At 44.0% G+C, this 14,238-nt stretch overlaps 2 protein-coding genes across 5 annotated transcripts in view; both read left to right on the forward strand.

Moving 5' to 3' along the window:
* The window catches only part of LOC116389855 (uncharacterized), a 35,140-nt gene that overhangs the window by 19,017 nt on the left and 1,885 nt on the right, over positions 1-14,238 (forward strand). The gene's annotated exons all lie outside the window — the stretch shown is intronic.
* The window catches only part of ptpn12 (protein tyrosine phosphatase non-receptor type 12), a 34,707-nt gene continuing 20,893 nt past the window's right edge, over positions 425-14,238 (forward strand). For all 4 annotated transcript variants that reach the window (XM_031858887.1, XM_031858886.1, XM_031858888.1 and 1 more), the window contains exons 1-2: positions 425-1,006; positions 13,629-13,737. In XM_031858887.1, the coding sequence (XP_031714747.1) occupies positions 905-1,006; positions 13,629-13,737 (211 nt within the window). In that variant the 5' untranslated portion in view covers positions 425-904. The remainder of the gene's footprint in view (positions 1,007-13,628; positions 13,738-14,238) is intronic.

The following is a 14,238-nucleotide window of genomic DNA, read 5'->3' on the forward strand; positions in this document are numbered from 1 at the left end:
CACACACACACACACACACACACACACACACACACACACACACACACACACACACACACACACAAAACATTTGAAGTATAAATACTCCAAGCAATAAAATACTTTCAGGAAAAAAAGGATTTCTGGACATATTCTTATAATTATATATCTTATTATCTAGTTTTTTTATTTTTTTTTTACAGTAATTTGGTTCTTTCTTTTATTCACAAAAATGTGGTTTATTATACCGATGCCGACAACGAACCGCGTCAAAACGACAGACACACATTCTATCCAATCAAACGTGGTGCTTTGGCAGAGCTACATCTGCGTCAGCCAATGGAATTCCACTGTTTGCCGTCAGCTGTCCAATCACAGACAGCTATAGAGTGGAAGGGGAGGGTCTTGTTCCCCCTCGGCTTTGCCCAGTCCGGATGTTCCCCAGTAGCGAATAACTAGCAGCAGTGTGTGTGAATGTGGCAACCGAGGTAGACAGGGAGGGGTAGATAGACTGACCAGAAGGTTTTTGTCTTTTTCCTTTTCTTTTTCTTTTCCCACAGAGCCCGGTGTGCACTCTTTATGTGACACCGCGGCTGCACACTTGTCTGTGGACGTGAACGCCCGGCCGCCGCGGCTTTTCTTTGGGACGAATCGTTACCGTTGTGGAAAACAGCCCAGAAGAAAGAAGGAAAGGGAGAAACAACATGGGGCGATAATAAAAAAAAAAGGTGTTGTGTTATGAACCGACGATGAGTCTCTGGGAAGATCCGTGAAGCTTATTTATTTTTATTTATTCCCCCCTTTTCCCTTGTGTCCCTTTTTTGTTTTATTTTTTCTTCTCCTCCCTTGCTACTTTGGGAGGCTGATATATATATTTTTTACAAAAAGGAAAAGGCAACGGGATACGTTACAAGAGGACTGAAGGATGGACCAAGCCGGCATCCTGAGAAAGTTTATCCAGGGGGTGAAGGCCATGAGCGAGGGGGACGAGGAGAGGGGAGAGGACAACTTCGGCAGCGACTTCATGGTGGGTCAACATTTACACGAGCTTACCTATAGCCTCCTATTACCTTACACCCACCTCCAACAGACCTCTCTCCCATCATAACCTCCACCCTTTTTCCTCCACACCATACCCCCCACCCCCCCCCCGTCTCCTGGTCTCCCGTGTCCCCCAGGAGGTGAGGCAGGGGCGGCCACACTGCCCTCTTCCTCTTCCCTTCCCGTTTCCAGGCTTTACATGGCGGCCTAGCATTGTCTCCCAAACCACAGAAACACTACCGGCTCCTTTTTATTTAAAAAAAAAAAAAGAGACAACAGCAAGACACGTTAACGTGACTTCTCAGCCCCCCTGGGCTGTTTTTATTCCAGGGATAGCTTAGCTTGTAGGTAAATGCTGTGCTAAAGTGCAGTTATTATGGCTTACTGTCTGATAACCATGCCTGATTGTTAGGATACAGTGCAGTGATTCATTGTCCTCTGTCATACTCAATGAGCAGTGACCGTCCACTGAGCTTCATTCTACGTATTATCTCCTGTGGTGTACCTGTAATATGCATCATTTTTTATTTAGCCTATTGCTAGAAAATCTATATGAAATATTTATAGAATGACTGCAGTTGCTTACTAAGTAGAGGTTTCGGGCCGATGTGTATGGTAGTGGATGACAAATCTAACCTAAAGACAGTTGAATCGATAGCTTTATTTGCTAAATATAGTTCCCCCCCAGCTTTCAGGCGCATTACACTCAGTTTATAGGGTGCACAACATATTTGAGACACAATATAATGCAATCAAATTGAACTGCACCACAATCTAGTCTCCAAAATGACCATGGAGTTGATTCAAGTTTAACATCATAGCCTTCATGAGGGTTGGATTGAGAGCAGGGCTGTTGTATTAGACCGGCCATGTTGTTAAACTGGCAACTGAGTGTATGTTCCTCGAGGGGATACAAACAAAACCTAATCTGTCTCTCTTTTCTCTTGTTGTCCCTCCATAGTTGTGGTCTGCAACATGCATCCTGTTTGTGATTATGATTCCATGTTTTAGCCAACGTTGACAAGGATATAATACCAAATTCTATAGTACTGTATTTTGTTACTTTACTACTTTCTTACATGTGGAAAGAGACGATAACATATTTTGTTTGCCTCGTGATGACCGCTGACCTGCAGTCATACCCACAATGCATCGCTGGATGATGTTGTTTTTCTGCAACTCCAGGACACCAAATTGCTGAAATAGCCACAACCAGCACGGCGCTCCTGTAACACCATTTGCATCACTATGCGGTCATATTAGGTGGTGATGGTGTTGATTGGGGGATACGTTAGGGAATGCTAGCTGGTGGGCACACTTCATTTGTGAGTTTAAATGAATGTAACTGAGCAAAGCCTCTGAAGGATTCAGAAAGAAACAGTTGAACTAGTTGTAGCTGCAGACCGTAGGTTTGGATTTCCTTTCTGATTCACATCATGTCGCAGGGAAGTTAAATGTTGGTTTGGTGTTTTTTTTTTTTTGTACTGAAGTTTGATTGTTTGTGAAAGAGGCGAATCAGTGTCTGGGTTAACCTTGCCTACAGTTACACACACACACACACACACACTTCATTCTCCTTACTTCCCTGCTTCATCCGAGCTGCTTGCTGGAGCTTGCAACATTCTTTCTTGGTCTATTTCATAACATTTTGTCCTGGCTTTAAACCCGGAGCTTTATCAACTCCCGGGCACACTTTGGATAAAAGCTACACAATTTGTCAGGCTTCTCACGCTGAAAATAGGACCGTAACAAATTCGGAAAATAAGGAAAAGCTCCTGTATGTGTCCAGTTGTGTGCTGACGACCGTGGGGATGAGCGTGTGTCGTAAAACAGGGAGGTAGCGTATGTTGCACTTCAACCTAAGACTACGAGGGGCGTTGGTGCTGTGCGAGAGGCATTGAGGAAGCTCTTTATGGATGAACTTCTATATTACAGACGTATAGATGGAATAATCTTATAGTATCTCTTAAGAGAACATTTTATTGGCTGCTGGTTCCTCTTAATCATACATTCTTCGTGTAGTGTTGACTGGTGTAAACGTAGGTTCTTCTTTAAGCACCTCTCATTCACAACTTCATCTACGCCTTGTCAAACCGCCTGCTACACACAGTAGCAGAGAGGCGATCTTATAGCTTGTGGGTGGGAACCTTTGAGTTTCTTTATCAGTGTTCCCAACAAAACGTCCCTTCAGCCCGGGTTGCTACTGAAAAATCGCAGCCTTTTTTAAAATCAGAAATCCCTCTTTTTGTTTTTTTTTCTTTTCTTTTTTTTTTCAAGCTTGCCGGATGCCGCCGACTGCTCGTCATGCCTCGATTCTTCACGTGATATCTGTTCAGTTTTCCTTTTCAAAATGAGCTTTATTGGCATGAAACACAATAATTCCTTTCTGCAGTGAAACGCACATTTCCTGTTCAGCCTTTCGGCTATCACACATCCCTCCAGACAGTAACACGACTATAAAACTGCTCGCGTAAATGTCATGTAAAGGCTTCAATTTGAACTATTTCTGAAATACATTTATAGTAATCCAGTTATATTTTTGTGCATGGAAGCTTTACCTTCATGGTGTTCATGTGAATGGGGGCTTCAAGCTAAATTTTCTTTCAGATGGCAACATCTGCTGGTGAATTAAGAGTTTTTCATCTGTATTATGTAGACAGGAAAACCTGTTCCAATGGAGCACCGGTGGTCGGAGTCTCGAGCGCGGTTGAGACTCGTCAGCCAACATGTGAAGTTGGTGCTTCAGCCGGTTGCTGCCGGCCTCGCGTGAAGCTCTCACTTGCTGGAGTCGAGCTCGACAACGCCACAAGCACATGGGGTGTGCTCCTTTGCACACACTGAGTCACCAGAACACCCACTCTGACTGCTTGTTGTTTTAAATATAGAATGTTTTATTGGCATAATTACAATGCGCTGGAAAGGGCAACAAGGCGGATATTATATGCTCCGTTCGATACTCCTTCTGCAGCTGTTTGATGGAACACGAACACTTGAATTTAGTTTTTTTTTCCATCTGGCACCCAAATGTGAGAAGTGTCTTTTATTTTTTCACATGTACTATTCATTTATTGAATTACCATAGAACGTGCTATATCGTAATATAGATATTGTTATCGAGATATGAAATGACCTATATCGGCAGGAAAAAGATTGAAGCTTCGGCAATGACGTCACGCAGCATGTCATCAGTAAAACGTATGATCATTGTAACCAATCTGGTCCGACGACGATCGCTTAATTTTAAGGGATACAAATGGGATGAAAGGCAAAACATGTACTGTCGAGTCCCGGAGTCTGTCTCATCATGACGCAGGTTCTGTAAAATATGGGGCATCTCTGCAGTCGCTGGTTTCACAAAACCAAACAATGGCGATCTTAGTTGTGTCACAAGGGTGGTTATCAACCGGCTCCGTCAACCCACGACTTCCCAAACCAGCTATTAGTGCGCTTATGTAAGAGAGCCCGAGACAAATAGCCAGCTACAGAGGCAACGATATGGGCACTTCCAGATTCAACATTTGGGTTTACATAAATGTATCCTCCACTGTCAAAATATAACAGTGTATATAAATATATATAATTTTATTTTGAAGATCCAGGTGAGATTGCTTGAGGTAAACTGCGTCTGGCCTGAATACAAGACAACCTTTAATACCGGCTACTTTACTCGCGACAAAGCACATTTAAGGGCACACGGTGATCTATAAAGAGTCCTGTATTTGTGTTGAGGTGGCAGTGAGTGAGAGGTGTTAGGAGTGGAGTTTAGCTCGAGACCAGGTTCATTGCGCACACATGCAAGCTTGCAGGGCCTGTGACCTCAGTGTTATGGGAAACCCTCTGTAACTACTAGGCCACCACGCAGCCCGAAAGAAACGTGCTATTAAAGAAGACTTAAAAAAAAAATGCCTCAGTGTTTGTTGTACATGTGTCACGAAAGCGTAGCACCCCACCCTCAGGTAAACACTGTTGGCTGTGTCAGCTCTTTCGCTGTTAGCGCTGTAAGCACCGTTAGCTGCCAGCAGCCGGCTCAGCCGTCGCCGCGCTCGGATCAATAGAAACGCGCCCAATTCTCGTACATGGCACCTTTTTTTTTTTTTTTAACAAAACTTATGCAAAATCGAACTTGTTGTCAAACACGGAGCTGAGAACACATTTCTCCAAACACGTTGAGATGTTGGCGTCTGTTCATGCGTCCCCGTGTGGCACATGAGCAGACGTCTGCACATGAACAGATGCCTGGATATTTTGCGACCCATTTATGAGATAGAAGGAGACAATTTGCGTGTCTTTTATAGAGGTGTTAAGAATCATTTCACAGGTCCAGTAAAATGTAGCTACAAAGTGGTTCAAGTTGGAAATGAGGAGAGATTAAATAAAGAGCACGATGTAAATAAACCACTAACAATAACGATACAATCTAACTTGTGTGATCAGTTCTGCCTGATATTGATTCTAAATACACGGGCATAATCGCGTACCTGCTTTTGGGAACACTGGGCTCAACATTGTAGTCTAGAAAGGGTTTAGTGTGTGTGTGTGTGTGTGTTCCTGCCTCACCTTTGCAAGGTAGATTACTCCCGAGCCGCACATCAAAGAAAGCGAAAAAGTGCAAACACACACACTTCTCTAAACGTGTGTCCTGTTGAGCAGACATAAAACGCTTGGAGGGGAGGCAAGAAAATGAGATGGGCCGCTGCCTAACTTGTGTGTGTGTGTGTGTGTGTGTGTGTGTGTGTGTGTGTGTGTGTGTGTGTTCTTGTGGGTTTGTGTGTAGTAGCTGTTTCCAGAGTCACCAGGGGGCTTCCCCTCATCCTCCGAGTTTTGTGTCTGCATTTTAAGTGGCTGCACACATATCTGAGCCTGCAGCACATGATCTGGAAGCCTTTATGCCCATGTATTGCACAAGCCCACACACACACACACACACACCTCACTGGTCAGGGATGCAGGCAAGTGCCAGTTTATATATTGTGTGTTTTCAAGAGTAGAGTGGACTTGTGTTCAGAGTTGTTTGAGATTAACTCAGCTAAGGCAGTCGACTGAAGTCTAAGGCTTTAGGTTTCAATAAATCTATTTTAAGAAAATTATACATCCTAAGTTTTTAATTTGGGTTCATAATTGTTCAAATCTGCCGTCTTCCATCACTGGCTATGGAATGAGAAACCTGGTGTGCGTGTTTGTACGGCTGTACGCTTTTATTAGCTTGTTTGCGTGCGCGGGTGGAGATGGGGTACACTGCAGGGGTCGGCTGCTGTGTGTCTGTGTGTGTCAACCACTGTAAGCCCGCCTCGTGTTACTGTAACAAGACTTCCCAATTTCCTCTGGTGTCACAAGTCTCCTTCCCCCTCCTCCCACGGCTTAACCCAGAAACCAGCCTTTTGCCCCTGAGCCGGGTGTTTCTCAGAAGAAAGCAAAATATTTCCGCTCTGGACTAAATTAGTGTGTGTGAAAGCGAGAGAGAGACCTTGCACGATGAAAGCTAGCTGAGCCTCCAACAACGATGAAGAAGTTTATTGATCAAGATAAGGAGACCACACACTCAAACCACTGCAGTAATACTGTGTGTGTGTGTGTGTGTGTGTGTGTGTGTGTGTGTGTTAGGTGAAAAGAAATGGCTACATGGAGTCATCTTTGCCATGGCAGCTCACATACACAGTGTATATTTGACCCCCCCCCCATATATGGACTGTGAATATCAGAGCAGGGAAGTGATTAAAAACATGCACACAAACACTAAACGCACAATGAGCTCCTGTCCCAGGTGATTGGGATTACATGCGGTTTTGTCCACATCTGCTTCCTGCAGCAGGCCGAGCCCAAGAGCGGGAAACCACCACCAGGCAAATACCCGAAAAAAATGTACACTGTGTGTTTGCTTCAGTATGGCCACGGACTCAACAACGTTAACTGAAAATCCAACACGTCACACTTCTAAGAGTCGTGTGTTTCTCTCCGCTCTCGTTCAGTAATGCGTTTTTAATGCGTGTCTTCTTCCAGTGCGTCATATTTCGTAAGACCCTTTTGACGTACACAAAAACAGGTGGAGGAAATGCATTTACACACCCGAACAGATATTCTGACACTTAAACCAGAAGATGAATGTTTTTCCACATCTCTCAGTTCATCTCTTTCCCCACTACATCCTTCCTCCTGCGTTTATTTTCTCTGTCCACTTTGTTTTGTCCTCCGACGTTTTAAAAGCCACAACATCCCGGACTCGTTAGTCAAAGGAAGCCAAATGAGAAGGATTTTCTGTGTACCGAGTACTGTACATGCCGAGCAGAGATTTGAGGTCCCAAAGTAAGTGGGCACCCAGAGGTGACGGTGATTTTAAATGGCTGGTTGAACCGGTTGCTTTCGGTTCAGGCCAGGTGTTTCCAGCAGTTAGTGTGACCCTCTATCTCCACACACACACACCCACACACACACACATATACTCGCATCTCTGCCTGAGTGATTTGTATAACAGTCAGACATTCGGATGATTTAGGAACTGAAAATAAAAGAGTGACGGATACAGATAAAGGGAAGCCTGATGGCTAATTAAAGGAAAGCACATTCTGCTGTGTGTGTGTGTGTGTGTGTGTGTGTGAGTGTGTGTGTGTGCGTGCTTGCGTTCATGTCCACTCATGCTATCAGTGCTCCACTGACCTACATTGGCCAGTAGCCATGAAGTGGAAATGACTGCACAATGCATGCATGCGAGTATACAGCTTGGCAACTGATGCTGGTCGTCAGACATTATCTTTGTCAGGATCTTTAGCTAACGACGAGGTCTCGCGCACACACACACACACACACACAGTCCAGGAGCCCTGACTCTTGCTAAAGGTCAGGGTTGTGTCTCATGTTATTTCCTTAGTGATCAAGCTTGATTATTCGGCTCTGTTTAACCGTTAAACTAACCTGAACTGCTGGACGATTTCTTGGCCCGGAGAAGGAACTTCTTAGAGTGTCTGCCGGTTTTACATCATAACCCCCTTCCTGTCACTACTACACATTTGTTTTTGTGCACTCAGTCACTTTCTTTCTGTACAACTAAACATGACGTTGCAGCCTTTTTGTCTGATTTCATACAGACCCTTTTAGGGAGATTGATTTTTCTGAGTGCTTTGTAAGAGGTGACCTATTTTAGCTTGTGTGTGTGTGTGTGTGTCTGCATGGAAGGTGACCGTCAGCACGGCCTCTCTCTGGCGCTCGACACCTTCACTTCCTGGCCACACACACACTTTTTCCCATGGCTTCTGCAGAGAGAGCATATTTTCTGCCGATCAGTGCTTACGGCTGAGTTCAAAAAAGTGTGTGTGTGTGTGTGTGTGTGAATAATTCAGTGTGCCAGGGAAGTACAGCGATGCTGACTTATTCAGCCAGGAGACAGAAAGTAGGTTAGACCCACTAACAGCTACATCTCTCTCTCTTTTACCTCTCCGCTGCTCCTTCCATCTCTCTTGACATTTTTTCCTAATCTTCTTTTTCCGTCGTCTCTCATCTGTCTCGCTCTGTGTCCAGTAACCGGCCCGGCATCCTCGGAGCTATTTCAGGCCAAGTCAAGTCATTGTGAAGAAATGTGTCTGCGAACACACACATGACTCAGTCACACCCTGAAGGGGGTCTGTGAAGTAGGCACTGGGCTCTTTTGGGGCAACGCCCTGTGTGTGTGTGTGTGAGTGAGAGAGAGAGAGACACACGGTGGAAGTCAAGCGTTCACAGGAAACTGCCCAACTCAGTCATGCTGTTTTACTCCTCTGACTGATGGGAAGTTGCAAAATAATAGGTACAGAAGGGAGTAGAAAGGTAGAAATAGAAAATCGTTGTCACGTTGCTCCTGTTCCTTCCACACTCGATCACTTTTTGCTTTTAATTTAAGACCGAAAGAGAAAACAAAAAGCACCATTGATACATCGGTAGATGACCTCGGCTGACCAAACTACTGTAACTCAGTTTGTCCGAAAAGTTGAACACTAGTTTAACTTTTGACAAAGAGTGCAAGTGAACATCTTCTGCTAAGAAATGTCCATCAGCTGTTAAAATGTGGGTAATGTGCCTCGCACTTTTTTTTTGCAGACTAGACCACAACAGTGCAGTGTAGGTGGTTTCAGTGCGTTCTAGTGTTTTACTGTGTGAAAACGGTTTGATGGGTTTTCTAGTGTTTCACTAACTTCCCTTTCCTGTGAAGAGAAATGTTTTCTACGTGTTTGTGTACACGTAACATTCGATGTTTCTACTGTTGTTAAATAAGAGGATTTATATCGTAAAATACACAATTTTCCCAGAGCTCAAACTTATGTTTTTTTTGCAACTAGCAATCCAAAAGTCAAAGATGTTCAGTTTACTGTCGCATATGATGAAGAAAAGCATCAAATCCACATATTTAACAAGCTAGAACCGCCACATATTTGGCAATTGTGCTTGAAAAAAATGACTTAAAGGATGAATTTCATTGAGGACAGAAGCTAGTGCGAAGCGACAGTGTGTGTAAAGAGAGCGTGTGAATGGACGACAGAAACGAGGAGTAAAAAAACCCATTGGCTTAGTAACCAAGAGCCTCTTAAAAGCCTTGGCTCTCTCCCCCTTTCCTCCCTGTTCACCTCCCCTTTGTTTCTCCCCCCTCTTTCTCCATATCACTCCTTTTATCTGAAATACCCACACTTCTTCTCCTCCATCTCTCTTTTCCTCGTTCCCATACACCCCACCTCTCTTGGTTTGTTTAAAAAAAGGTACTCTCTCCCTCTGCTTTATTTCTTCTGCATCCTCCAGGCTTACCCATTATTTGTCTGTGTGTGTGTGTGTGCGTGACGTAACAGAGGAAGTAAGAGTAATTAGAAACAGGGTCTGTCTGCGTGACAGTGGAAAGTACAGAGGAAAATGGCGAGACAGAAGGTAGCTGGGTCTCCATCCATAATGATGTATCAAATTTAAAAAAGCTTTAAATACAATAAAGCTTTCATATGTGCGATGTTTATTTTTCCATTATCATGGAACTCAACTCTAACCACCGATGCATTTACTAATCTCTGTCATTCCCTTTGCGTTGTTGCTCGAGCACAAAAGGAGGATGCGAAAGCAGCTTTTAACAATTCTAGTTTTCAAGCAACCGCTCCTCTCTACATCTGTTGGTAATTTGACAGCTGTAGTAGGTGGGCATACTGCCATACACATATTACAAAGGCCTCTTCCACAATCAGTCAAATAAGGTACATAGAAGCAAAACATGTATTGTTTGCTTCTGATGTGGCTTTTTTAACCTGATGTCAGCCGTTAAACAGACGGTCGGCTGATACACCTGCGCCTCTCTAGTCTTTGAGCGGGGTACTGAAGTTATTTCCTTGGTTGTTTTTTTCTAATTTTTTTTCCTCAATTTGACCCCATGAATTGTACAAGTGGTGAGCTGACATAGTCGTATCTTGTAGAGATCAAAACCAGCGATTCAGGGCCAAAACAAATCATTGATTAGGTGCTGCGAAATGTCAGATTTCATGGTCTTCAAAGGGGGAATCGCCTCGTGCTTCCCAGTTTGCTGTAAATGAAGCGAAATGGGCTACAAAGGGGAAATAAAGTACATGTGATCTTTACAGTGTTAGAAGGCACAATAGTGCACGTGTTTGTCTCCACATAATGTGTTTTGTGGGTTGGGAGAATCACAAACCATCACGAATCCCTGTTGCCTGCCTTCTCTTGCTCATTGTGTGTGTGTGTGTCTGTGTCTGTGTGTCTGTGTCTGTCTGTCTTCCCGGGCTCTGGCCCAGCACAGAAGCAGACCTCTGTTAGAAATGTAATTCGCATGGGGCCAGAGGAGCTCTAATGCTATTACCACAGACACAAATGAACTCATGCACAGCTGTGTTGCCGCCCACAGTCTCGGTGTGTACCTCTCTTCCTCCCCCATCTCCTTTCCTCTCCCTTGTTTCCTCTCCCTCAGCTCGTCGTCGTTGTGGTGGTTTAGAAAGACGAATGATGCAAAATGAAAGCCGAAAAACTCATTATGTCTTTAGGGTGCCTCTGTGCCGTGAGTCTAAGCTGTTTATGTGTGTGTGTGTCAGTAGTGTATTCAGTGAGTACAGCAGTCAGCTCGTCAGTTTATGAAAGCACTGAAGCCCCGTGTCAAAGATATTTCAGAGGAAAAATTGAACAGAAGACAGGAACTGAGAGTTGTGGTGTTTTCTGGAAATCATCTCTTTTGAAGTGTTTCTAACTTATTCACATTTAAGATTGACATGTAATGCACGGAAGATATATACGAAAACAATATGTACGACAAACAGCTGTAACTAAATAGGAAAGAAGTTCTCAACTATGCAACGATCCAACCTTTTTTAAATGAAGACGTCGATACAAATGAACCAACTTGTTATTAATTAATTAAAATCGTACACCAGCAACTTGGTAAAACATCTTCAAAATTAACAGGAATTACACTTAAAAAAAAACAAAAAACCTTTTTAATGCAGCAAGGAATAAAAATGTAAGTATATAATGTATTTGGTATCTAAACATTGAATTGAATAGATCGGCTCCATTGTCACAATTCCCGATCCAACCATTTAAGTCTGTATTACCCCGGGTCTCAGTGCATCCCTATCCTCAACTATGCAATGCTGTCGTTGATGTTGTAGATATTTTCATCACAGCCTCCATGTTTTTTGCAATAGTTTCTGTCGGTGTGTCTTTGCATTGCTGTCTGTGTACGTGTTGTTGCGTATTCCTCCGCAATAGCTACGAAGTTACGACAAAAATGAAAAGAGGAACGGGGACAGGAAGACGAGTCTTGAGGTTTGAGAGTTCTCAGGAAATCAGGATGTACTGTGTGTGTGTGTGTGTGTGTGTGTGTGTGTGTGTGTGTGTGTCAGTGTGTCAGTGTCACAGCAACATGAGGAAAGCCTGCAGTTGGTGCCACAGAGAAGAGGTGGGACCGTTTTTTCACACGAGGCTCCGAACGCCCACACTGACTTTCTCAGAGAGAGGGAAACAGTAGAGTGAAGCTTAATTGTCTCAGAAAGAGAGAAGGAAGTGATTGAAGCAACTGAGAGAATAAAAGAAAATTCATTTGACAGAGATATCGTGTGAACACTATCAGAGTCGAGCAGCAGGAGTTTTTTAATGGTGCAAAAGTCTCAAAGTCTTGAAAGTGACGCTGTGACACTCGAGGCCACAGTGACGGCGTGAATGAGTGATAGAATTCACTGGAAGCTTCAGAAAGTCCCCTAAATCTGTAGTTGAGCTGCAGTTCGCTTGGTTTGATCCGGACCAAATTGTCGTCCCACATCGTCAGGACCCACATGGGGAACCAAATTCCATTTAAATCGGTGTTGCAAAGACCACGAAGAAATAACTGATTATAAGTATTATTAATATTATTAGCAAGTCGGCTCACAGATGCGAACGTCGAGGAGCACACAGAGCTGTGCACGAGGCGTGTTACTGATGGCCGTCACACTCTTTTTTTTTTTTTTTTTAATGGACTTAATGAGCCGTCGGTACAGAGTCGGATACAAACACAGCAGCTGTGTGAAGGTTATATGCATGGCCTTCTACAGGTCGGCAAGATCGCTTCCTGAACAGATGTTTTTAATAGTAGTTTGGCCTAAAATCTTATAAAATCACACATCTGCTGTCATAAAATCCTGCTGTTCGCTTGCTTTCACATCTCAAATGAACCTCGGAGTGAAGCGGACCTAGATCCTGCTTCTCAGGCGGTCTTGGTTCAGTTGTTTAGGTTGGATTGGCAGCTTTCACACCCGCCCGAATGAACCGAACTACCCGAGCAAACGGACCCCAGTTTGTTTTTACTGTACCGAGCAGGTCCGGTGTGAAAGCACCCTTAATATCTGATCACAAAAGTGTTCTCGGCACCCCAACTCTGCTCAGCGGCCGAAGCCTCTTTCCTCTCAGAAAGGATGCTTGATGCAGGAGTACAATAGAAATCTGTAGCACACTGACTCAGTGGTGACGTCAACAGGATGTGATAAGCTTTGTTTATGTTTCCTGGTATATTGTTGGTAGTAAAATCTGCTTTCCTGCTTTGTCATTTAATGTCACAGTGTGACCTGGTGGTGTAGAGGTACCACAAAGGGGCTAGCAGAGAGAAAGTGGCCTTGAAAAGTCCTTTCATGCAACTAATCAAATATCTGACAAATCACCTCATCGCTCTGATGCAAAACAACCTGTAAATCAAATACTGCCATTAAAAACTGTGCATTTGCATCGTCGCCTATATGCACGTCTTTGTATTTGTATGCGTGCATTCACCATTTGGCCTTTCTGTTTTTATTATTATGGTGTAAAGCCCCTTGAACCACTTTTGTATGAGAAAGGATTTGAGCTAAAGCATGAACTTGAAACTCAGATTAATAGTACAACACCACAGGTTTAAGTTTCACGTCCAACACTTTTGTGGCTGCTCTCTGAATCTCTGTCTTGAAGCTTTCTTTGTATCTTCAGCGCTGCGATACTCCGACTTCTATCTGACCCGTATCACAGGTTGACCCTGCTCTGCTGTCATTCGAACAAATTCCGTATTATTCTGTGCAGGCGGGAGAGAGGAGGAAAAGGAAAGATAAGTTATTACGTTCTACTAAATACATTCCCTCTTGTTGTGCTGTTTATTCCAGCGGTTACGACGGTTGTCGACGAAATATCGGACGGAGAAGATCTACCCCACCAACGTAGGAGAGAAGGAGGAGAATGTCAAGAAGAACCGATATAAAGATATACTGCCATGTAAGTACAAATGCATGCTGATGATTAGTCTGTTCATGTGGCCTCTAGAACTCGCCCAACAAGTGCTGTTAAAGTCCAACCATGAAAACAATGCATCTGTTAACTGCATGCAACAGAACATCACATGCGTAGTAGCATCACGTGTCTGGCTGTATCAGCCGGTGTGGTCTGGTGTCTCGTTTCACTTCTACTTTCTGTTACTATCCTATTTATCTCCAAAAGATCCTCCGACAACAGACCTTTCACAAGATCTACCAATTTAGACTTGGACCACATGTCATCAAGCAACGACTACATCAACATACGTTCTCTCAGCATGTAATGTTTGTATAAATATGGACACATATATTTAGAACATGTACAGATAGCCAGTACGTAGTGATAGGTCGTGTAATGGTCTCGCTGTACTTCATGACCTCGGGGGGGGGGGGGGGGGGGAAGGTCTGTTGTCGGAGGATCTGGGGGGGGGGGGGGGGGGGGGGGGGGGGGGGGGGGGGGGGG

This window comes from Anarrhichthys ocellatus, unplaced genomic scaffold (genome assembly GCF_004355925.1).
Source record: "Anarrhichthys ocellatus isolate YVR2014 unplaced genomic scaffold, GSC_Weel_1.0 scaffold21, whole genome shotgun sequence".
In the NCBI taxonomy this organism is placed as follows: domain Eukaryota; kingdom Metazoa; phylum Chordata; class Actinopteri; order Perciformes; family Anarhichadidae; genus Anarrhichthys; species Anarrhichthys ocellatus.